At 39.1% G+C, this 22174-nt stretch overlaps 1 protein-coding gene across 1 annotated transcript in view; it reads right to left on the bottom strand.

Annotated features, from left to right (window-relative positions):
* Positions 1-22174, bottom strand: part of DLEC1 (DLEC1 cilia and flagella associated protein) — a 33701-nt gene that overhangs the window by 10585 nt on the left and 942 nt on the right. The window contains exons 2-28 of the mRNA XM_019005686.2: positions 21284-21424; positions 20617-20773; positions 19983-20093; positions 18918-19069; positions 18466-18671; positions 18159-18240; positions 17684-17771; positions 16714-16887; positions 15815-15951; positions 14817-14909; positions 14463-14553; positions 13412-13574; positions 11547-11739; positions 10175-10233; positions 9523-9697; positions 8149-8242; positions 7798-7928; positions 7332-7490; positions 6406-6545; positions 6008-6161; positions 4838-4948; positions 3640-3770; positions 3103-3288; positions 2953-3011; positions 1642-1793; positions 1039-1142; positions 455-525 (exon numbers count right to left, since the gene is read on the bottom strand). Coding sequence (XP_018861231.2) covers positions 455-525; positions 1039-1142; positions 1642-1793; positions 2953-3011; positions 3103-3288; positions 3640-3770; positions 4838-4948; positions 6008-6161; positions 6406-6545; positions 7332-7490; positions 7798-7928; positions 8149-8242; positions 9523-9697; positions 10175-10233; positions 11547-11739; positions 13412-13574; positions 14463-14553; positions 14817-14909; positions 15815-15951; positions 16714-16887; positions 17684-17771; positions 18159-18240; positions 18466-18671; positions 18918-19069; positions 19983-20093; positions 20617-20773; positions 21284-21424 — 3514 coding nt within the window. The remainder of the gene's footprint in view (positions 1-454; positions 526-1038; positions 1143-1641; positions 1794-2952; positions 3012-3102; positions 3289-3639; positions 3771-4837; positions 4949-6007; positions 6162-6405; positions 6546-7331; positions 7491-7797; positions 7929-8148; positions 8243-9522; positions 9698-10174; positions 10234-11546; positions 11740-13411; positions 13575-14462; positions 14554-14816; positions 14910-15814; positions 15952-16713; positions 16888-17683; positions 17772-18158; positions 18241-18465; positions 18672-18917; positions 19070-19982; positions 20094-20616; positions 20774-21283; positions 21425-22174) is intronic.

Below are 22174 nucleotides of genomic sequence, written 5' to 3'. Positions count from 1 at the left end.
GAATAAATTATGAGTATTTTGTTTAAGCAAATGGATTTAGTAGAATTTAAAAAAAAAAAAAAAAGAAAAAGTGATTGACTTTGCTCTGAAAAGCTTACCATTTCACTCCAGAGCTAAAAAGACTGAACATAAGAGCCAGATGATACCAGTAAAAAGCAGGTAGCACATCTGACTGACCAGGCTTAGAGTTGTGAGAAATTTATAAAAACAGGATGGAAAATCCTGAATTCCCACCATTTCAATGAGGGGAAACCCAGCTACATCAAGATGGGATGTGCAATTGAAAATTAGCAACACATTGAGTCACTCTCTTTTATATTATTTTCACTAAAAACATCTTCATTAGGAAAAAAAGTATGCCCATTAATTAACATGTTAATGGGTCCTTCTACTTTTATTTCTACAAAGAACACAAAGAAAGCATCAATGTTTGCTGTACAAAAGCCACCCTTACCAAAGGGAGTGGGATTGTTGAGCTGGACCCTCCGAAGCACAGGGGACTCTCCTGAGACTCGAGTGCCAAACCTGGACAGGGAACCTTGCTGTCAGTGTATGCAGAGAACAGAAGTGTCTGAAATCACTCAAGAGTTGTTTAAAAGGGGAAACTGATCTGGCTGCACTGAAGTGGCTCTCAGGTAAGGCATGGCCTACACTGAGAAGCACAATATTGGTTTATTTTACCTGTCTCTTTTCTTTTTTCCCCAGTTTTTTCAGTTGTCTCAGACATCTCAGAGTAGCCACGTTCAGTGCTGGGGTTCCCCAAAAACCAAGCCTTACCCCTCATCCCGAGGTGCAGATGCCATTTGCAGTATGAGAGACTTTAAACCCTCCCCTGCCATTACTGAGCTCAGGGCTCTAGTATACAGATTATTTTCCAATTGTGCTGGCAGAGAGAAATGTCTTGATGTTCTAGAAGCAGATATTGTACTCTGACTGTCACTTTGCTGACCTCATTATATCACAAGATGGAGCAGGTGTGTATGTTGGCTGCAGTCCACTGGTATTTAATTCTTTATCTGACAGTATTTTGCATTATACCTGATAATGGGTGGCTCTGGTTGTGGTCCTGTCACCTGCAGGAAGATTGGACAGCCTTTCACAGTCATTTGCATAGGAATTAATTTAGGTTGTAAGTCTCCCACCTATTAAAATGAATATTTGGTATTAGAATCAAGATAACACTTTAGTTCTCTTGTTATAAGATTATGTTTTTCAAACTGGATTTTCAAGTACTTTAGACTAGTTTTCTTTGACAGTCTCTAATTCATATGCTAACAACATTTCTCAGCTGGTGAATGCAGTCCCTCATGCATTTATCAGCTTTCCTGCTGCTTTTCTACACAACACAATCTATGGTATTGGTAGAGCAGAGCAGTGCACTGGCCAGCTCCCAAACAGATGTTATAAATCAAAACTACTCCAGTCATTTTCAAAGCACATAAAAACCTCCCAAGGAATAAACATGTCCCCCTAAAAACAAACAATTGGTCCTTACATGTCGTTGGAGTTAGTGGCATAGCAAGATCCACCCTGAATTTTTTACAAAAGTCCTAAAATCTGAAAAAGTATTTCTAACAAAAAGGCACCTGGGAAATATAATTGGTGTAAAATCTGCTATGGTAAAACTGAAACCCCACCTACCTTACAGACAAGATTATCCTGGTACTCTCCCCACATGTTGTTGTAAGCTGCTATTTCTATGGTGAGCTGCTGGAAAGCCTCCAGAGTTCCTGCAGAAGGTTGGATGTAGAAAGCTGCTCCCTTCCCCTGAGACAGCAATGCTGCTGCAAACTCTGAAGGAGCACAGCAAAGAAGCATTTCATGAATTTTGAGAAAATGGAACAAAGTTGATCTTTCAAAAAATACATAGGACCATAGTTTTAGCTGCCTTTAATCAGCTTAACCTCCCTGACTTAGAAACCCTGGGATCATTTACACAGCTCACATTTATATCACTTGACCCAAATTTCCTTCTGCAGTGGGTCTTACTCTGTTTTTTACAGTTAGTGCTTGCCCAGAATATTTTACAGCAGGACAACCTTTCCAACAACCTGATCCAGCACTCTTTGGGATATGCAAGGCACTAACTGGTCACATTAAAAAACACTTTCAATTTGACATAAATAGGTTGAGATTTGTGTTGACCTCTTGTTCCATTAGCAGCTGCCTGTTTACCATGTTTGCCATGTGCTCTTTCATGCAAAGAACTAATTACAAAAAGCAAAGCCTTTCCACATTCTGAGTCACCTAGGCCTGCATGGAATCTGTTAGAACAGCATTCTTCTAAACCTAAGCACTAATTCAACAGCTGAAAAGCTCTGTCTGTGGAACAGATACCAAATTCTATGGCAAGGTACCAATATGTGCAAGTTTTATTTTGGATACAGAAGACACATCCACACTTCACAGCTTTGTGCTCCCATTTCCTCCCTCCCTCAGTCTCATGTGGCTCTAAATATTATCATTTTTCAGTACAACACATCAGAAATGACAGATGGGCTGTGCTGTAGCTTTCCACAGTGGGGAGGGTATGGTAAAGGGTTTGAGGGAGAAAAGCCTGCTGCACTGGTATTGGAAAACTGTGCAGGAGAGAAAGTGGCAAACATTCTGCATCTCATGTGCTGGGAGTGTTTTGGGAGTGAACTGTCACCAGAATCACCAACTTTATTTCATACTGTTGTTTGCAAGAAAAAGATGAAGAAGAGAGAGAAAGAAAGGGAGGGGAAAAGAGAATAAAGCAAAGGAACAAGAGAGAGATTGACCTAATGTTTATACAATGTGGGCTTTCAAACTCAGGAATGAACTGAGGAACTAAGTAATTTAACAGTTTAGACATCACCAGATACTCCAGCTGTGAAAAGATGTGTCTGACTGGCACATTTCATTCTAAATATGGCAGCCAGCTGGCTTTCACTTTCTGTCCACTGAAGGAATTAAGTGATATTTTCATACTTGACTTTGCTTTTCTGGCTGCATGTTCTGTCACAGGTCCTCTTCTTTTCAACAGGTAGCTTGAAGAGCATGAAAAAAACAAATCTGATTTCAGGTTTAATCCAGACCTAAATTAGTATTTGAGTCATTATGCAGAACAGCAAGACTCACGGGCAGGCTTCTTGTTCTGGAGGCAGCACACAGGCAGTAAAATAGTCAGCTTCCAGTGTGAAAGGTGTTCTGATTGGAGTAGTATTTGTGAGAATCAGCTGACGCTTAACAACATCTTTGAATGCAACTTCAGACCCAAAGTCCAAAAGAAGCTCACATGGGCTTTGTGGCATTTGTCCTTCATCACTGCCAGAAAAAATAACAGGAGGATTTAGACATGGGTCTTATTTTCTTATGCCATAGATGATTTCAGGAGATTTAAAAATGTTCAATATACAATGTGGCTGTCATGCACAGCGTAAAAGGAGCATGCAGTCCAGGATTTTTGTCATGAAAAGCATTTTCTGCTTTTCACTGTTTCACTTCTTCCCATATAAAAATTTATTTGGGGTCAAATTTTTATCCTGTATAACATGCCAGTCTACCAAATTAAAGACATATTTACTTATATGAAAAGATACAAAGATAAGCATATTCCAAAATATGGTTATCATTCTATGTATTGGAAAAATAAAATAAAAATCAGTCAGATACTACCTGTCAATTCCATTGCCAGAAGATACTGAGTAGGTGACATGTACTCCCTTCACTTCTCCAGAAATACTCAGAAAGAGGGGTTCAGCCATGTCTTCTATGCTACAGGAAAGCATGAGGTCCTTCAGCTCACCCTGAAAAGCAAAGAGTCAAGTTTCCTTGTGAATGAGGCATATACTACAGAGTAAATGCAGGCTGTTTAGGATGTTTATTTTTATAAAATGTGTAAACTTCCCTGGATTAAATCTAGAACAATAGAATTGTGAGAAGTTTTGCTGAATTGTCTTCAGTGAATTTTCTGCAGCATTTTAAACAGAACTGTTTAAAAGGCAGTACTGAGGTAAAAATTTGTGGCTGTTTCTCAGCTTTGTATCTGCAGCTGCCTGTGAGCCTAAAACTGCTCCATTACTGATTTCTGACATAATTCCTACACTCCAAGTCTTGAATCATAGAATCAGTTAGGCTGGAAAAGACTTCTAAGATGATTGAGTTCAAACATTAATCCAGCACGGCCAAGGCCACCACTAAACCATATTCCCAAGTGCCACAGATACATAATTTTAAATACTAACTCTGATAGTACTGAAAACCTACTTCTAAGGAAATAAATGAAACCTAAGTCTCCAGTGACTGTAATGGGACTAAGACACCATATCTACAGGAAGATCCTGTATTTAGCTGCACATTAGCTCAGCTGTTTGAATGCCCTTGTGAAGTCTTTTTCTAAATTCCTGGAGTTTTTAAAGTTCTACTTCTGTATTTTGCAGATTCTCAGTCCCATCAGCCCCCTTTAAGTTGTCAAATATCAAAATATTATAAGCCTAGCTGCATTCAGAAAACCAAATATACACTATATATGCCACTCTGCTCCTTATCATTCCAGATAATCCAAAGTGAGGATCTGTAAGCTCCAAGAAGAGTGATAAGCATTAACAGCAATTGTAAGGACTTCAAGAAAGGAAGAAAACAGGAACAGTTGAGATATAAATTTATGAGTCAGGGTAGAAATTGCACACCATGTGCACCTCTTCAATTCTCGTCTTCAACTATAGTACCTCTAAAGCAAAGCCATTTCAGAGATATTGTATGGGGAAAAGACCACGTGGTTTTGTACATAGAACTCCTTCCTTTTGGCAGATGGAGGTGAGATGAAAAAGCCAGCGTTGCTGTTTTTTAGAAGTGCATCAGTTTGTAAACTTACCACAGTGTTAGCTGACAGCTGTATGCAGAATTCCTTCTCTTCATTTGGGCCTAAGATGCCACTGGCGGGGGACACCACGATGGAGCAGGAAGCTGCCTGGCTTCCAACGAGCTGCCAAACAGAAAGGATGTTCAGCTCATGCTGGTTCTCTCACATTGTCTCTTCTAAACAGACCAAGCTATTCTCAGGCTTAGGACACTTTCAGGCAGCAACACCTACAGTTTGTCAAGACTGGCTTTAAAATTCCCAGTGTGTGATAAGATCCTGATGCCTACATTCACTCCAGGTACATGCAGGTGCCCAGCTGAGGTTGTTGGGCTGGGAGCAGAGTCACTGCCATCCCTCACAGTCTCAAGCCTTTCCAGGGTAAAGCCAAGCTATCTGATATCAGAGCAGGATCCCAGATCTCTCTACACAACAGAGGTGGGGGAGAGAAAATCCTGGTGTTGGCACCTTCCCTAAGTGGCCAGCATGGAATGTACCCAGAGCTTCCACTCATCTGTTCACACATCAACATCACATATCAGGAAAAATGCTCTACATATTCCTCCAAGTGCTCCAAAGTGTTTTCCTGAAGGTAGAATACCATGCACATGCTCTGCTAGGATGCCTTGGGCACCTGAGGACATCCTGGGTGGCACTGAGTACTTTAGGTAGGCAATTGAGCTGAACTCAATTCATGAATGACCAAGGCACTGACAAATTTCCATTGACTGAAATTGAGACTGAATGAAAAGAGAGTTCAGAAGACAGCTTTAATACTGACACTAAATTCAGGGCTCCTACTCTGCAAGCTGAATCCCAGTCAGAATGTGAAATTTAACCAGAATTCAGATACAATTCAAAAGCACCATAATTTCTTTAACTAAATTAAGTGCAAACCTTAAAATGCCACGGTACTTTGTTTAATACTCTGGTAGGTTTACATCCTATGACCCCTCACATCTGCTCACCCATTTTCCCAGGGATCCACAGACAGTAAGAACATAATGACATCAACTGGTAAATAGTCTTTTAATAAAGGTTGGTCTGAAGTTCTGCTCCCAAGCCAGTAAACAGCAATGACTACTCAAAATATACATCAGAAAAGCTTTTAAGAATAGTCATTATTTGTATTCCTACAGAATTTCCATCCCTTCTGTATGCTTCACCCATTAGAAGAGCATTTACCTTTCCCCATAAGTATTTTGCTGGCAGCAGTGTCTGGTTAAAAAGTTTGCTGGTTGCTTTGACAGGAATTCCAGTATAAATTTCAGTGAATACTAGATGACTAGATATCAGGCATGCCTGGGGGGTCTGAACTTCAACAAAAACAGGAAGATGACTGGAAATAAACACACAGATGGTCTATTGTTATTGTTAATGAAACGTGCTAGAAATAAAACAGCATGCTGGGAAGAATGATGTTTATGTTTATTTAGCAATATTAGAAATTTGATAGTTCATTGACAGGTTACACAACCCCACTCTGAGTTCATATTTTTGTTGTAGAAGAGAAAACTACCTGAAGTGAAAAACCAGATGTGAACCTCAGGAAAAACAAAACAAATACTGCTTTTCCTCCTTACCTTCCTTTTCCATTTTCTACCTCCAGTTCCAGCACTGTCTGGAGACGCTGGCACTGCAATGCTGTGAACTGAACTGAAACTCTGCATAGACCCAAAGGAGGTATTTCTCCAGCTGATGGCTGGATGCTGAAGGTGGATACCTGGGAGAAGAGACAAGGAACTGAAATTTTTTTGACATGTGCAAACAAGAGTAAAATGTTGAAGCTACACAATTTAATTATTGCTTCCAAGTGTCTAATTTTTCCTCAGATGTGTCCTTTCTCTCTGTCCCTCGAGTACCACCTAGGCTGATGTCAGAAAGCACAGTGACAGCTTTGTGAAAGCCTGGCTTCATAAGGAGGGAGGGCTTTGCTTCTGAGAGAAGGGCAGTCAGAGGCAAGGGCACAGCAAGGTCAGCTGTGCATGGACTAACAGGGAACACGAAGGAGAAGCAATCAGCCTCAGCAGCAGCACCTGCTCCCAGGCAGCAGCAAGGTGCCACCAGGGGGAAAGGCTCTTGGGCAGAAGGGTAAGGAAGGAGGGTTGGGAGAGGGGAAACAGGAAGAGATCAGTGAGGAGTGGGAGCTCAGATTCTCATCCAAGATGCTGAGGTGGGTGTGTGGGAGGAGTGCTCAGCAATCTCAGCTCTACTAAAGCCTTAAACTCTTACTTATATCAGCAGCAGCTGAGATCACTGTCATTCAGAAAATACTCAATATCTCTGGATCAGGCTGGCAGGGGATTTGTAATAAAGGGAAATAGAGAAAAATTGTAAAGAAGCATTCAATCTCAAAAGAATTCATGCACTTATGAAATTGTGCAGGACTAGTTTTGTAAGAAGTCACAAAACTTAGAACTTCTGATAGCTGGAATGAATAATATAACTCCTAAGCAGAAGAAATAAAATAGCTAAGGACAGAATACAGCCAGCTGTAGTAGTGACTTACCTCTTCATTCCTTTCAGCTAGAAAAACCTGGCTTTCCTGCATCCTCCACTGTGCTGGCACCTGACAGAGATTTTTAATCTCAAAGGTTCTTGACACAGTCTCACCCTGCTTAGTCAAACCAAACTGGAGTGATGGGACATCAATACAAAGAAATGGACCCTAGAACAGCAGGAAACAGACATCAGAATGGACACCTCTGCCAAAACTGCCTCATTAAGAAACAAATATCCTCTAGGATTAACATTTGATTTCACAGAGAATATCAGAAAGCAAATGCACTGTGTAATGCAGAAAAATTCTGTTTGTCATGGGAATATCAACATAGACTCAATAGTCACTACAGCAAAAATAACTCCTGTTTGTATTACTTAATATTTCTCAAGCCATTCAGAGGTAAAAAAGCTTTATTTGGACAATGGCCAGGCCACACAGCTCATCCTCCTGCAAGAACTGCAAGGTTCTTTACCTTAAAAGCAGCCTCAACATGCAGCACAACTGGCTCTGGACATGGCTCAACATAACAGTGCAGGTTACGGCTGATGACCCCAGGTTTGCTTCCAGAAATTGCCAGTTCAAATTCACAGCATTTTTTCACATCTAGAAGAGAAAATATCAGGCTCCTCTTTCACATTTTTGTAAGAAACCACCTGCTTCAAGTGTGTTGGAATCAAATTAAGTCTCCTGATAGCTCCAGTGGGCTGGGGATCAGGTAATTTTTCAGTTTGCATTATAGTACTCTGTGACTGTCATATATTGATATAATCAATTACTGACATGTCTTTCATTAATTACTGTTTGCAAGTCACAGAAACTTTACCTATGACACCAGTACGAGGTTCAACTTCCATTATCTCACAGGCTGTGATTGTCTCCCATGTGTACTTGATCAATGTTTTGCTGTAATTCCACAGCTGAAACAATTAAAATCAATGAGACAATTAATGTACTTGAAGCTTTCATAGCAACAAGTCAATTTGCTGAGAGCACTGATACACTGCAAACTAGCTTTTGAGTCATCATTTATTTAACAATGTCTCCTTCACATGGGTGAAGGTGCTCCTTCAAAACTGAAGAGAATCCATTAACAATTCATTCCAAGAACATTATCATATTTGAGACTCTTAAACTTTCCCCCCCATTTTTAAAAAATGTAACAGAATTTCTAAACATAAACTGAAAACCTTTTGAGTGCAGATTTTTTTTTTTTTTTTTTTTTTGCCAAAGACTCTGTTTGTGAGGGAGATGCAAGCTCTTGAAATGTTTGGCCTGCTCTTCAAATCTAGTCAAAACATTATTTCTTAATTACAGCAAATAAATTTGTTCTCTGAAGCACAATTATCTCTAAGCACAGTTCAAATTCTTATCTTTTTAAGACTAAAAAAACAATTGGAAACTGCAAAGGATGCTGTTATATCAACAGTAAGTGGCTTAATTGCCTCTCTCACATGTGTAGCTATGCTAGATTACTGGAAAGTATGAAATGGCTGCCTTAAACTGAAAAAATAAACTCTAGGAAGAGAAATCATAAAACCAAATGCTGATTAACCGGATCTCTAAGAAAAAATGGGAAAACCATTAACTGGGAAATGTCTTCCTGCCTGGCTCTTGCTAACAGGCCTTTTTCTTTTCCCAAGTGAGTCTAAGATCAAAAGGATTCTGAGCTGTAGTGAAGGGGATGCTGTGTGAGGGGACAATTGCAGCAGCATTCTGTCCCAGAATGGACAAAGAGAAATTTCCAGAACCTGCAGGAAAGAATAACATCTAGTAAGCTGCAGCATATGTGATTTTTGAAGCTCTTCTGTGCTTCCTGTAGCTCTTTGCATGAATAGTGCCTTAGCTATGAACTAATTTAATCATCCATTGACTATTCCTCCCAGCTGGAAAACTTTTACACTACAGGAGTGACAAAGTGATAAGCAACAGGTTAGTGACCCAGAAAAACATTGAGAAGGGTCAAACTCTGTGGTATCAAACTGGAGAGATGAAAAAGGAACAAAGGCTGCTGCCTGGAGTGTAGGACTGAGCAGACTGGGTAGGGCATTTCAGTGCAGACCCTCCTGGAGTCATGGCCTCCTTCAAAAACATTACAGGAAAACTAAAATAACACTGACTGTCTGATATCTTCTAATAACACCTATGACATCTAGTGACACAAACCACATGACAGCAGTGAAGCCAAAAGCACACAAACCTTAAATGTTTTCTTGACATTTGCACCAATGAAATTTTCTCCAGGGACAATAATGGCATATGGCTCCAGAAGAAGATGAAATGGTTCTGTTGCACCTTTAACTTCTATTTCCAGTGCTATGACATCCTGTACCCTGCATTCTGGGATGTTTTGAAGCATCCCCTCTTCCACTAAACTTTGGGAGGAAATATGGTAGAATCATTAAGTATGTTAAAACAGTGTTTAATTGCCAGATCAAAGCTGATAACCACTGCAAGTTTCTCAAGTACAGACTGCCCATGAACAGTTAGCTCAGCCAATTAAAAATTTCATTGTACTTTAAGGTATTGTAGTTGTCCCAGTGTGTCCATGAAGAATTATATAAGTCATATATTGCTGTGACAAAGAGTAATAACAGGAAGCCCAGGAAAATAAGCAGACAAAATGGCAGTATTATCTTTTTCCACGAGAGGAAAAGCTAGGGCCAGGCATGTGTCCGGGCATGGGGGAGGATATCAGAGATGCTCTTTGTACCACAAGTACTTGTGCAGATAATATTCTTTATACTTGTCAATCCATCATCACCAGAAAGAAGGAAAATCCCAGTAACTTAATGTAATAGCACAGATAAATTGTGGCTACGTATCTTACTAAGAAATGTTTCTCAGCTCACCAAGGTGATTCTGGGATGTCTCTCAATACCATCTGAATCACATTGTGATAACTCTTCAGCTGCACAGATGAAGGAGAAAAGGATTTTAGTGTCAAGTAATCATTTATGTTGAAGATCAAAAAAAGATGGAAAAGTGGTCTACATGTAAAGGACAAATGATCAGCATCACAGCACTAAGCTCTGATAAACAATATTCAAACTCTGGAGTTACTAAAAGAAAATAAGTTTGACTGCAAAACATTAAGCCAGATTCTGATCTCATGGTATATGGTTCCAAGAAAAATACTCATTTTTGACATGCCTGTTATTATTTCCCCTGTATATTGCATACTACACACAAGCATCTGCAAAGGCTCCCCAAATTAAGCAGAGTACTGCTGTACTAATTGAGAAGTTTCTTCAAACTGCTCCAGAGTATTCAGTTTAATTAACCATCAATCTGATCTTGAGTAAGAAACATGTTTTTTCCATCATGGGAAGTGAATGTCTTCTGTATTCTAATGGAGAGTGGGGGAAAGAAATACAGAGGCAGGCCTTAAATCTGAAGGGCTATGCAAAAGCTTCATCTGTTTGTAGACAGATACTAATTTTGATGGGTATTTTATTCAATATACATTCTATGAACTAGTTATTTTTAAAAAGCCAGGTAGTTTTTCTTCCATACATATTTGGGGTATCTCTTCTGTCTGTCAATTAACACAGCACGGGACATTCCCACTCTTGGGTTTTATTTGGATCAGGTTTCTCTAAATACAGTGAGCTCATGCTCCTTATTTACAGGGCAGGGGAGCAGAAACTGAGAGAAGAGTCTCTAGGAGAACTGCATTCCAACATCCCTGCACCCCTCTTCACCCACAGCTGCACACAGCATTTCTCTGCCAAAGGCTCCTACCATCCCCTTAATTCACCACTCAGCTGTTCATAGGACCCATTTCAGGCCAAAAAAAACTACAGCTGGAAACAGTTTAAATAATCAGTGTTTGTTAACCAACTTATTTAGGCTGGAGTAGGTACAAGGCACATCCCCCCAAGGGGGAGAAGTCTCAGGAGCTGGTGGAGGAGCTGATAGAGGGGTGAGGGTGGTAACTTCACCAGCCAACACAGCTGCAGTATCAGGATATGTCCACAATTTCAGTATAAAATTAACTGTGTCCAGTCAGTCCCCAAAATTACATGAGATGAGAAACTGTCTCACATTTTGCAGTCAAAACATGTTTTCTTTCAGTAACTTTCTACATTTTGAACATTGTTTATCAAAGCATAGTACCAGCTAATTAAACTTAATTTAGAAAAGTTGCACAGCAAGGATTTTATGACATGAATAAAAATACACAGCTGGAGTTTGTAGATAGGAAGGAATCACAAGTCATACCTCCTGTGGAGTGTAAGAGAGAATAAACTCATGATCTGCACGGGGAAGCAAAACTCCACGCTCAGGATTTAGGGAGAAGGCTGATTCTGGGTCTTGATTGTGTTTGACCTGTGTAAAGTCTGCAGTTTCTTCTGGTATTAATGGTTTTAGATTAGGCTTTGTTATCTGACAGAAGAAGGGAAGTTCTATGTGGCTGCAAAGAAATCAATAAACAACAGAAAAGCTATGATTTAAAAAATCATACATTTTTGCGTAAGATATATTAAGAAAATGTTAAGATCCTTTTTCCAGATTGGAAATTCCTCTCTTTACAGGGATTTGATTTACCAGTTTTTGTGAGCCACAAAACTGCTGAGCCAGCATAGAAGTCAGAGTACATAAATCATACAAAGAGCATACTAATATGTGTAAGTAAATTCTATAAATGTGTATGATATCTTAACACTTTCTTGCCTTATTTGAACTTGTCATGTAATCCAGCTTTTAGAAACTCTACAATTCTTCTTTCCAAGATCTGGGATGAACAGCACTTTTCCCACTGACACCAGTACATTCGCCCTGGATCACTGATGATGACCTACATCACATTCTGAATTTAACCCAAATGCAAGATGTGGTCTTTAACATGTCAACAAACACAATGGCTCCAGCTAAAATTATAATCATGCAATCCAGAAAAGGTTGCTTAACTAGGTTGTTTCAGCAGAAGTGTATTCCATGGAATGTCTTCATGGGTTTGAGAATCTTGCTCATGCTGATTTAAAAAATTCTGCTTTAATAAGAAGGACACTGGAATTTGAAAGTTCACTGATACAATTACTTACAATTTCTTGTATCACTCTCTGTAGCAGAAAGAAGGTTACTTCTTCCTGCTTCAATGGAGTTTACTCTCAGCCTGGCCAGCTTTGTTTTATACAAATGCTGACACCAGATGTGCAGGGAGTGCTGTGGTGATTACAGCACAGAGAAAATGTGGAAATTGGCACAATTACATCCTTTGTCAGTTTACAATATCCAGCTCACCAATCATACTTTCTTTACCCAAACATCAGCCTGTGCTGGCATTATGCACATGTGATTCCCAGGCCACAAAATAAAATGACAGATATTCACTGTTTGAAAACAGCAATTTACATTAATGGTCCTAAACCCAGCACTGACCTTCTCACTGCTTTGATGATCTTCAGCCTCTATCTGCTGCAATCATGCACAAGTGTATCTCTGTTAAAGTTATCTCTTTTAAAGATTCTAAGCAAAATCAGGATGCCACTATGTTCAGTATGGTGTAATTGTCCATAAGGACACATTTGTTGACTTCAAATTGAATTTATATTTAAATCTGAAAGGACTCAGTAGTAGGAACCATGTGAGAGTTTTAATATGAGTTAATTACACTGGGCTCTCATTTTGATCCAGCGGAGTCCAGGATGTATTATGACTTTTCCATGGGAAATGTCTACTGTCAGAATTGTATCCTTGGAGGCATCTATTCCCTGCACTATGAAAGGAAAAGAGTGCTTATCTCAGTTGCACAAGTATATATAGCAGACATTAAAGTTAGGTAAGTCTCACCTGGATCACCCTGTAAGTATTTCCTGCAATCACGTATATTTATGAGTTTTTTGTAGATTTATCTCTCTTGAAGCAAATGTATTGACCTTGGCTAATAGTTGCCATAATGCTTGAACAATGTACAACATTCCTTGAACCTTAATTACCAAACAATAAGGAGCAAAAAGAAGCAAAGATTCTGCAAAAAGTTTATCAAGGGCACAAAGGTTTCTCCAGCTTGAGAGAGCAGAGTATGACAAATGAGATCCCTACCAGTATGCTCATATTGCATTACTCTAATAGCAGCTACCTACGTGGAGTTCTTTATAACCAGTATTTTCTCCGTAGTGGTGTGTGGGTTTTGGGGCTCAAATCGTATGAGATGCTGTGCTGTTGCATCAGTGACTTCACCCAGCTGAGCTTTGCTTTCCCCACCTGTGACAAACAAAAGCTCCAGAGCAATCAACTCTCCAACCCCTGGAAGAAATAATTAGATATTGCTGTTTATGATTCCAACTATTAACATAGTTCACATCATCAATAGCGAATTTAATTAATGGCCTATATTGATTATATCTGTTTCCTCAAGTTTCAGAACTCCAATGTGTTCATTGTACAATACCTTCCTGATGTTGTGTTTATCAATATGTATTAACAGAGACCTTCTGTTCATCAGTTTCATAGACAGGGATTTCAGGGTCACATCCTCAGCTCAGTTATATCAGCACAGTTTTACTGAAGTGAGCAGGGTGTTTACAGTCATTGCCAATCTGGCTCCCAGATGTTTTGAGCAGTATGTTAAAATTAAAATTAGCAGCAAATGAAGTATTAAAAAAAATCCAAAACAAATACATGTAATAAAGAGATTCAATAGATGACAAACCAAGCTTCATGTTATAGCACTCGTATTACAGTACAAGCACCAACATTTACAAGAATTTGAACTGATTTCATTAGCTAATCCAAAGACTGCCCACGTCTCCTGAACACCCTCATCTAAGATATGCCCAAAATGTGGTTCATTTCTGCCCTGTTACACCTCATGTTTCATAGTCTGTCAAGTTATCTCATTGACAGAAAAGTAAAAGAGATGAGCTGCACCTCAGCACCTTTTCTTTTTTGCGACTTGGTGACATTTTACATTTGGGTTTTTGCCTACCAAAGGTTAAGAGCTCAGTGTTTTCTGAATCCAGTGTATTCCATGCACTGGGAAGGAGCAGTAATAACTGTACAAAAAAAATTGCCAGCAGGGGACACAGTATTTGCTTACTCCAATGACATAAAATGTTACCATCACTTCATGCCAACAATCACCACTCATGTTATCTGAGCATCTATGGAATTAGAAAGGTTTGAGAAACAAACCTGTGACTGTAACATGACTGATTGGATAATCATCACACAAAATGGTGAATGTTTGCTGTGAGGCTTCTGGCAAAGAAGGGAAAAATATTACCTGAAAGAGAGAAGGGAAATAGCAAGGTCTGTAACTGATTTCTCTCCCCTACTTTTATAATTGAAGTAATACACTTCAATTTGCAAATATTCCCTGAAGGACAGTTCTAGTGATTAGTAATTAAAAGTAACACTTGCAAGAAACAGTTATTTCATGCTCACATAAACTCAAACTTGCAAGCTCCATGCAGGTGTTCTAAAATAATCTTGCTTGTTAATTGATTTGGTGAAGTAAAAAACCTTTCTGCAGCAGGTGGCACTAACCTCTACTGTTGCATTCTGCCCTGGAGCTACCTCCAAAACAGCAGGCTGGATTGCAAAAGGATCCTGTATCACAAAATCAGCAGAGGCAGCCACCTAAGGTAAAAAACAAAAAAAGAAAAAAAAATATTAATAAATTTAATTGATCAGGTTGCTGTGTTTAAAAGAAAGATTTACCTGAAATAAACAGTATACTAAATCACTGTTTTACCTCTTACCATACATTTTTTACACATCTCAGAAGAGTGTGGCTCATAAATATGGCTTAATTAAAAAAAGAAAAGAAAACCTCTCTGTTTTATAATGACCTTGGTAAAAGCAGGAGGGAAAGTGCTGTCTCTGAAGACAAATGACAATGTCAAAAGTCCTAATATTCATGTTCACAGCAGAACAGCTCTGCCTGAGAGAGGGGCTCTATCTGTTTCTCCATGCTTAAATTCACTTTGAGTTGGAACTGTAAAGTCTCTGGAGGGACAACTTGGCCCATCTGCTCTCTCTCCAGCACTAAAAATGCCGGTCTACCTGTCCCACTTTATCTCCTTTGTCCATCCCACTTAGGCCCTGGTTTGAGCTGGGGAACTACAGAGAGAGCAGTTCTGAATTGGATTGCTGTGTCTACAGGTGCAGCAAGGTCAGTAAGGGACCAGTTTTTGTTGAGGAGGGAGAGGAAATTACCTCAAGCAATGCTAAAACTGATGGCATTTCTATTTGCTTCAAGGGCAAGGTTAAACTTTGATCCAGGTTTCTTTCCCTTGTCTAAGCCTCAGTTTACCTTTCCCCTGAGGAAGACAACCTCTTCCATGGGAAAAACAGAGTACAAGAAGGTACAACTGTCCAGGGAGATTGGTCTTCAGGATAAAGGTGAATTCCTGACAAAATGGCACAATGCAGACATCTCCAGCAAGGCCTTATGACTTCTGTGCTAATACACCATGACTGGCTCAAAAACCTTCACACCAGGGCACCTGGTGGGTTCAATACTTCCCTTCTAAAACACTCACCCCTGAATCAGGAGCTGGCCAGGCTCTCTTTGGCATTACAGAGAACTTCCCTGTCCTAACTCCCTCATTTCTGCACAAAACTGCTGTTGCTTTTATTCCTCCAACAAGGCAGGAACCACAGTCTATAATGTCAGGCACTGCAAGGAGTAACACAGAAAAATCAGACTCCAGAGACAGCAAAGGCTGCTGATTAAATAATTCTTTACAGACATTTCTGCATGAGAACATGCCAGGTTTTGCAATCCTAAACCCCCTCAAATTCTTTCCATTTCGAAGTTGGACAGTGTGAGATACATATTTCTACATTCATCTTACATTTTAAGGATGTAAGATGATCTTTCCTCCTTAAAGATTATTGAATGATAAAAAGGTGATTTTTTTTTAGAAAAGCTCAGTTTAACAGGAAAGCTGAATTTACAAAAAAAGCAAATTTTTGCAAAAGTAATCCTGTTTGTTACAGCTGAGGTTAGATATCTGAGAAATGCAGGTATGCCATATCCATATATAATTATTTTCACATTCCATGAACATTAATTAATAGCATCAAACGGTTATAATTAAATCATAATTCCATAATACTTAGAATTAGTAATTATAATTGGGAGTTCAGGAATCAACAAAATACAAACCTAGGAATGTGGCCCCTACTCACTTCTCTAATATAGTGATAAAAAGAGCCCAGGATGGTAAAAACAAATAATTGGGAAAAAATTCAACAGGATTACATTTTAATAACTAATAAATCTATGAGAAGTGAAAATGAGATAGATATCATAGTGTAGAAACTGTACTGCCAATTTTTTTCCACATTTGTTTTGTGACACAAAATTGAAGACAGTCAAACAAAAAACCCAAGTCTGCTTAATTTTAGAGAAATTTAGTATTTGGACACTACTGACATGTTAATACTGGAAGTGATACTTTAGCTTGGATTGGGATGACAAAAGGTTCTGATACTTGACTCTCCACAAATATATGATCTTCATAGTCTCCCAGACATTCAGGAATAAACTGGACTGTGTACTGGCATGCCATCCCAGGAGCAATCATTCCTCCCTTTCCTGGATATTTTCCTTGGGGAGAAAAATAAAAACAAAAAAAGGCAGAAAATTAAAAAAAAACAAACTAAAACTTCCCCAAATTGGCAGTAGTATTTATGATCACATCTTCCTCTGGAAAGGTGCCTGTAAACTCCCCCAATTTATTGCCTAAGTCAAGCTGATAACAAGGGATGAGCACAAGAGGCCTGGCAGTGCAATCTGGGAATGTGCACATGTTCCAGGGAGCCCAAAGATTGCTTTGTCTGAAATATACTCCTCAAAAATACAAAAAACAGTGAGGAGAAACTTAGAGACATTACCCAGTTTTGCTTTACCACAAGACAAAAGAGCTTCCATGGAGGCATCTAACTTCTATTCCTCCAGTTCCTGGGGTATCACAATCTCCTTAGGCAATCTATCCCAGTGCCTGGTTATCCTACTGTAGGAAAGATAATTTTCTTAACTTTCCTCTAACTTATCCTTCTTTATTGCAGTGTGTTATTTCCTGCCCTCTCCTAATTTTTTCGGTTCTGTTCTGAACTACATCTGTTCCTAGATGAATTTTGGATAAGACTCAATCTAGGTATTCCACAAACATTTCAATCTAACAACAAACACTTTAATTTAGTCCTCCTGAATTCTTCATTAAACCATTTCAATCTGCTTATGAGTTGCATGTGAATGGCTCTAAACCAGCTTTCAGTTTCTAAAGAGCTGAGTGCTATGGATAACAGAACCAAACAGAACATTTCTGGAAAATCTTTGTTAGAGCAGGTAAATTAGATTTTTTTATGTGTTAACATTTTAAAGGTAGAAAAAGAACCCTTACCTGGCCAAATGAAAAATACTGAAGTAGAAGGGGGGATAAGTCTTACATGTTGACCTGTTGAAGTGATGTTCCGTACCTCTATAGTCATCTTCATTTAAAAAGAAAATAATATGCTCCATTGAATTTATCATCACTTATGAAAATATCTGCAATTCTCTGCTACTACTGCTACTTCTAGGAGTAACTACTTCATTATCACAACCAACCCCCAAATCCCAGTTTATTCAATAGAGGCAGAATTAAAACAAAGCAGAGACCAAGAAGAACCCATTTAGTCTCCACTGGTTTGTGTGTCAGTGGCAGGTGGGAAGGAGTATCTTCAAGGAAATTAAAGGGTCATAAATTCAATATACAGAAAAAACTCAGACTTTTATTAAAATTCAGAAAGGCTAAAGATTGGGTGAAATATGCAGCTCATGATAGGTCATAATTCTTCAGGAAGGCAGAATTAATTCTCTACAAAGAACCTTCTCACCTCATAAACCTGCCCAGCTTTATCATACAAAAACAGGACAGAAGGTGGATTGGCAAAAAATACAGGAACAAATGAGGTATCACTGAAAGATTAAAAAAAAGGAGACATTATCTTACTGCCTGGTTCTCTAAATACTGATAAAACTGAGAAATTGCAAAATGTATCCTGTGGCAAAATCAAAATAATCATACAGACATACTTTGTTATTAAGAGACTATGCAAGAAATTCAGCTCAATATATCTCTGGGTAAATCCACAGCAATTCTATAGCAGAGCTCAGAATCCACAAACTGTACACACTGCATACCCTTTGGTATCTTGTGCTTTTCTTCTGTTGATTTCTTCCACTTTTTCTTGAGAAATTACAAGAGATTTGCCTCCATGCAGAGTATTTGGGGGGAAAAAGCGTGGGTTCTTCAAATAATTCTGTCTTTTCTCAAGTCTGGAGAGAGTCTCCTCTGCTTCCCAGGACTTACTCTCTTTCCCAGCTTGCTTCTGTGAGGCTTTAGTTTTCTTTGAGAAACAAGAGTGCACAGTGGAACATTACACACAGTGATTTTGAGGATGAGGAAAAAGGGAGCTTCACATGTATAATTAAAGCTACACAACAATTAAAATAGAGAAAATACAGTATTTCTCCCTTTTTAACAGAGTAAATATAATAAGTACTGGAGTTAAATCAACAGTGGGTCAATATTCACCCTTTGTAGCAGGAACAGAAACAGATCAGACAGACCAAAACTAACTTGTAAAACGTACCTTTCTCCTGGTTTTAGCCTCGAGGCTGGAGTCTGGAGTTGAGAAGAGAGTTGAAGACACGCTTTTCACACTTCCAGGCAGGTAGATACTCTCGTCCAGTGAAAAAGCACGTTGTTTACGTGCCCCTTTCAGGTATCCAGGTTCCGATTCTCCTGCAATTCAAAGAAAATAACAATTCTGTAAGAGGAAAACATGAATGACAAGTATTTAGTCTAAGCATAGCTGTATGGGTTTATTTTAAGGCTTGCTTCTAGCAAAAATCCTCTAGAATTTAATGTATGTTTAGAACTTATTTATATAAACAAAGTTTAGTACTTTAATAAGAAAGCTTTAGAAGCACTAATTAAACAGGCTGTATAGTTATATTATTCCCAGAAAGATATGTTAACCTTATAAAGGATGTGAGATTTTTCACTTTGTTTGGAGTTAAAACAGAAAAAAAACAAAACACAAATATTGAAATTTGTGACTAAGTTGATTACTCTGAAATGTTTGTTTTGGCTTGACTGAAAAACTTCATTTCAATGATCCTAAAACCTTTCATCTTGGCTCACACAGAAATAAAATAAGTAGTCTTGACATTATCAAACATTTTCCTTACTGATCTTCATGTTTAAATAAAACCAATATATTTCCAGAACTGGAAAACTTTAAGCCCTAAATAAAGCACATAATTTTATTTCACTGAAAATAGTTTTTACTTTAATGTAACTATTTCCTTTCTCTATATATAAGATGTAATTGCAGGTTTTGTGCTAATGAAATTGGATGGAGACAGAACAGTAATGCAGTTTTTGTGTGAGATGGAAAGAACTGTAAACTATAAACCAGTGTAAACCAATAACTATTAAATATCATATTTAAGAATATCTGAACTCAGTAGTTTTGAATTTATCAGTTTAAGTTTGAAAACGTGTCCTTAGTGGAATCCTATGTTTAAAATACTAGAGTCCCTTCTGCTTTGGCAGAAAACTATAAAAATATACTCAGATCAGCTACATCCTCCAATACTTCAATTACAGAGTGCTCTAAAAAGTCTGAACTACCTTCTGCTTCAAAAGTTACCTTTTGGTGCTTTAGCAAGAGGTAATTTCCCAGTGATGTAATCCTCAGGACAGATTAAATTATTTTTTCTGAGAAGTTCATTATCCACAATCCACCGAAAAGAGGATGCCACTGCAACAAACAAAAGTAAAGCCAACAAACAAAAAACAATGAAAAAAAGCAAAATAATAGCCCCTTAAAACACACTATCTTGAGCAATCAAAAGTAACGTTGTTTTTACACCTCATCCCTGTCAGGTAATATTTTTTATAGAAAATACTATTATATTATATAGAACGTTATATGTATATTTATGGAAAATAGCATTATAGAAAATAATCTGGTATTTTAATCTGAAGACTTGGACATGCATCTCCACAATTCTAAATTCAGTTCAAACCCACTGGAGAAATATTTAATCTGTTTGTTGCTGCTATATATCAAGATATGTTTGTAATATTTAGGTCGAACCCCTTAATCCAAATTTATTACCTTGGACATGACCTGATTTAATTTCCCAATGTTAAACAGATGTTACTGTACTTGAACCTCTGCACAAAATCTTTTAAAGCTTCTCTGTTAATGTAAAACCAACCAGAAATTGGTGTCCAGGTACCATAAACAGGTACTGGGAGCAACACTCCAGAATCCTCACCTGGTGGCAGCCCCAGTTTATGGAAATCTTCCCCTGCATCAATCTTCATCTCATTTAGAACCCTTTCCTCTTCAGCTTTTGCTCGGGCCTGGGCCTGAATGATCTCCTCTTCTGCTTTGTCAGCTTCTGTCAGTCGGCTCTTATACTCAGCCAGAAGCTGCCACAGGCATGGGTGAATAGAGAGAAATTTGAGCTGTTACAGGCAGATGTTTTCTGTTTGTCTTTCAGAGGTAAACACTGACATATTAGTAAAACATCACCACTTTACAAGCATCAACAGACCTGCTAAAACACTGTCATTCTATGATAGCACAAAACAGAAAAAACTACCTGTGGCTCAAATCACCCAGCATCAGTCTCTACTTTTACACACTGACAACAGCTTTTGGAGTGATGACAAGAAATCAGCAGGTACAGGGAAAAGTTTTCAGCCAGTACAGTAGGCATTTAAAGGGCTACTGCTTTTACTGGTTGTACTCTGTCTGAAAACCCAACTGGAGGTAACAGTATCATGAAGGATCATGTGAAAGGTTCTGTGGAAAACTGTGCTTAAGTAAATTTCCATTAAAATGTCAATTGTAGGATCAATATCTGCCTTTAAATTTTATTTTACAGAAGATCTAAGTAGCTACTAATGAACAAACTCTGACTTGGTTTGGACTTGTACCTTCTCTAGCTCATCTGTGTAACTGTCTTGATAAACACCGTCTCCTCCTTGGGACTTAATCCAGTTTGTTGCCATGTCCACCTCAAAAACATCTCCAGTGTACAGGTCCTTAAAGGCGCTAGCCAGCACGTGGGAGATATCCTGGGAAAGAAAACGAGGATGTTTAGAGTGCAAAGCAAGAGACAGAATGTGAAGAGATCACTGCAGCACTGCTAACTACAGCCATTTGCAATTAGCAAATGGGAAGGGGATGTGTGTGCGCACGAACACCGAGGTGTGGATGTCTGTGTGTGTGTGCTGTGGGACAGTGTGTCTGTGCTGGCTGGCTGGATGTGTAGCTGATGGCTACAGTTCTCTGTGTGCAAGTGTGTGATGATTTGTGCAGGGATGGGGCTGTGTGAGTTGGGGCTGTGTGCAGGAGGGAGATATGAGCACTGTACAGAGAATACGTGTGTGTGTCAGTCCTTGTGCAGGGCACATGTTTGTGCCCCAGGGTGTGTGCAGGGGGTTGTGTGTGTGTGTGAGGCTGTTTGTATGGGGGTTGTGTGTGCAGGGCTGTGTGTTTGCGAGGCTGTTTGTATGGGGGTTGTGTGTGCAGGGCTGTGTGTGTGTGAGAGGCTGTTTGCCTGGGGGCTGTGTGTGCAGGGCTGTGTGTGTGTGTGTGAGGCTGTTTGTATGGGGGTTGTGTGTGCAGGGCTGTGTGTGTGTGTGAGGCTGTTTGTATGGGGGTTGTGTGTGTGTGAGGCTGTTTGTCTGGGGGTTGTGTGTGCAGGGCTGTGTGTGTGAAAGGCTGTTTGCAGGGGTACCTGTATGTGCACGGATGTGAGAGGCTGTTTGTATGGGGGTTGTGTGTGCAGGGCTCTGTGTGTGTGTGTGAGGCTGTTTGTATGG

Source organism: Parus major, chromosome 2 (assembly GCF_001522545.3).
Source record: "Parus major isolate Abel chromosome 2, Parus_major1.1, whole genome shotgun sequence".
NCBI classification, from domain to species: domain Eukaryota; kingdom Metazoa; phylum Chordata; class Aves; order Passeriformes; family Paridae; genus Parus; species Parus major.
Note: the sequence above shows the minus strand (reverse complement) of the source record. Positions and strands in the feature narration are given on the sequence as shown.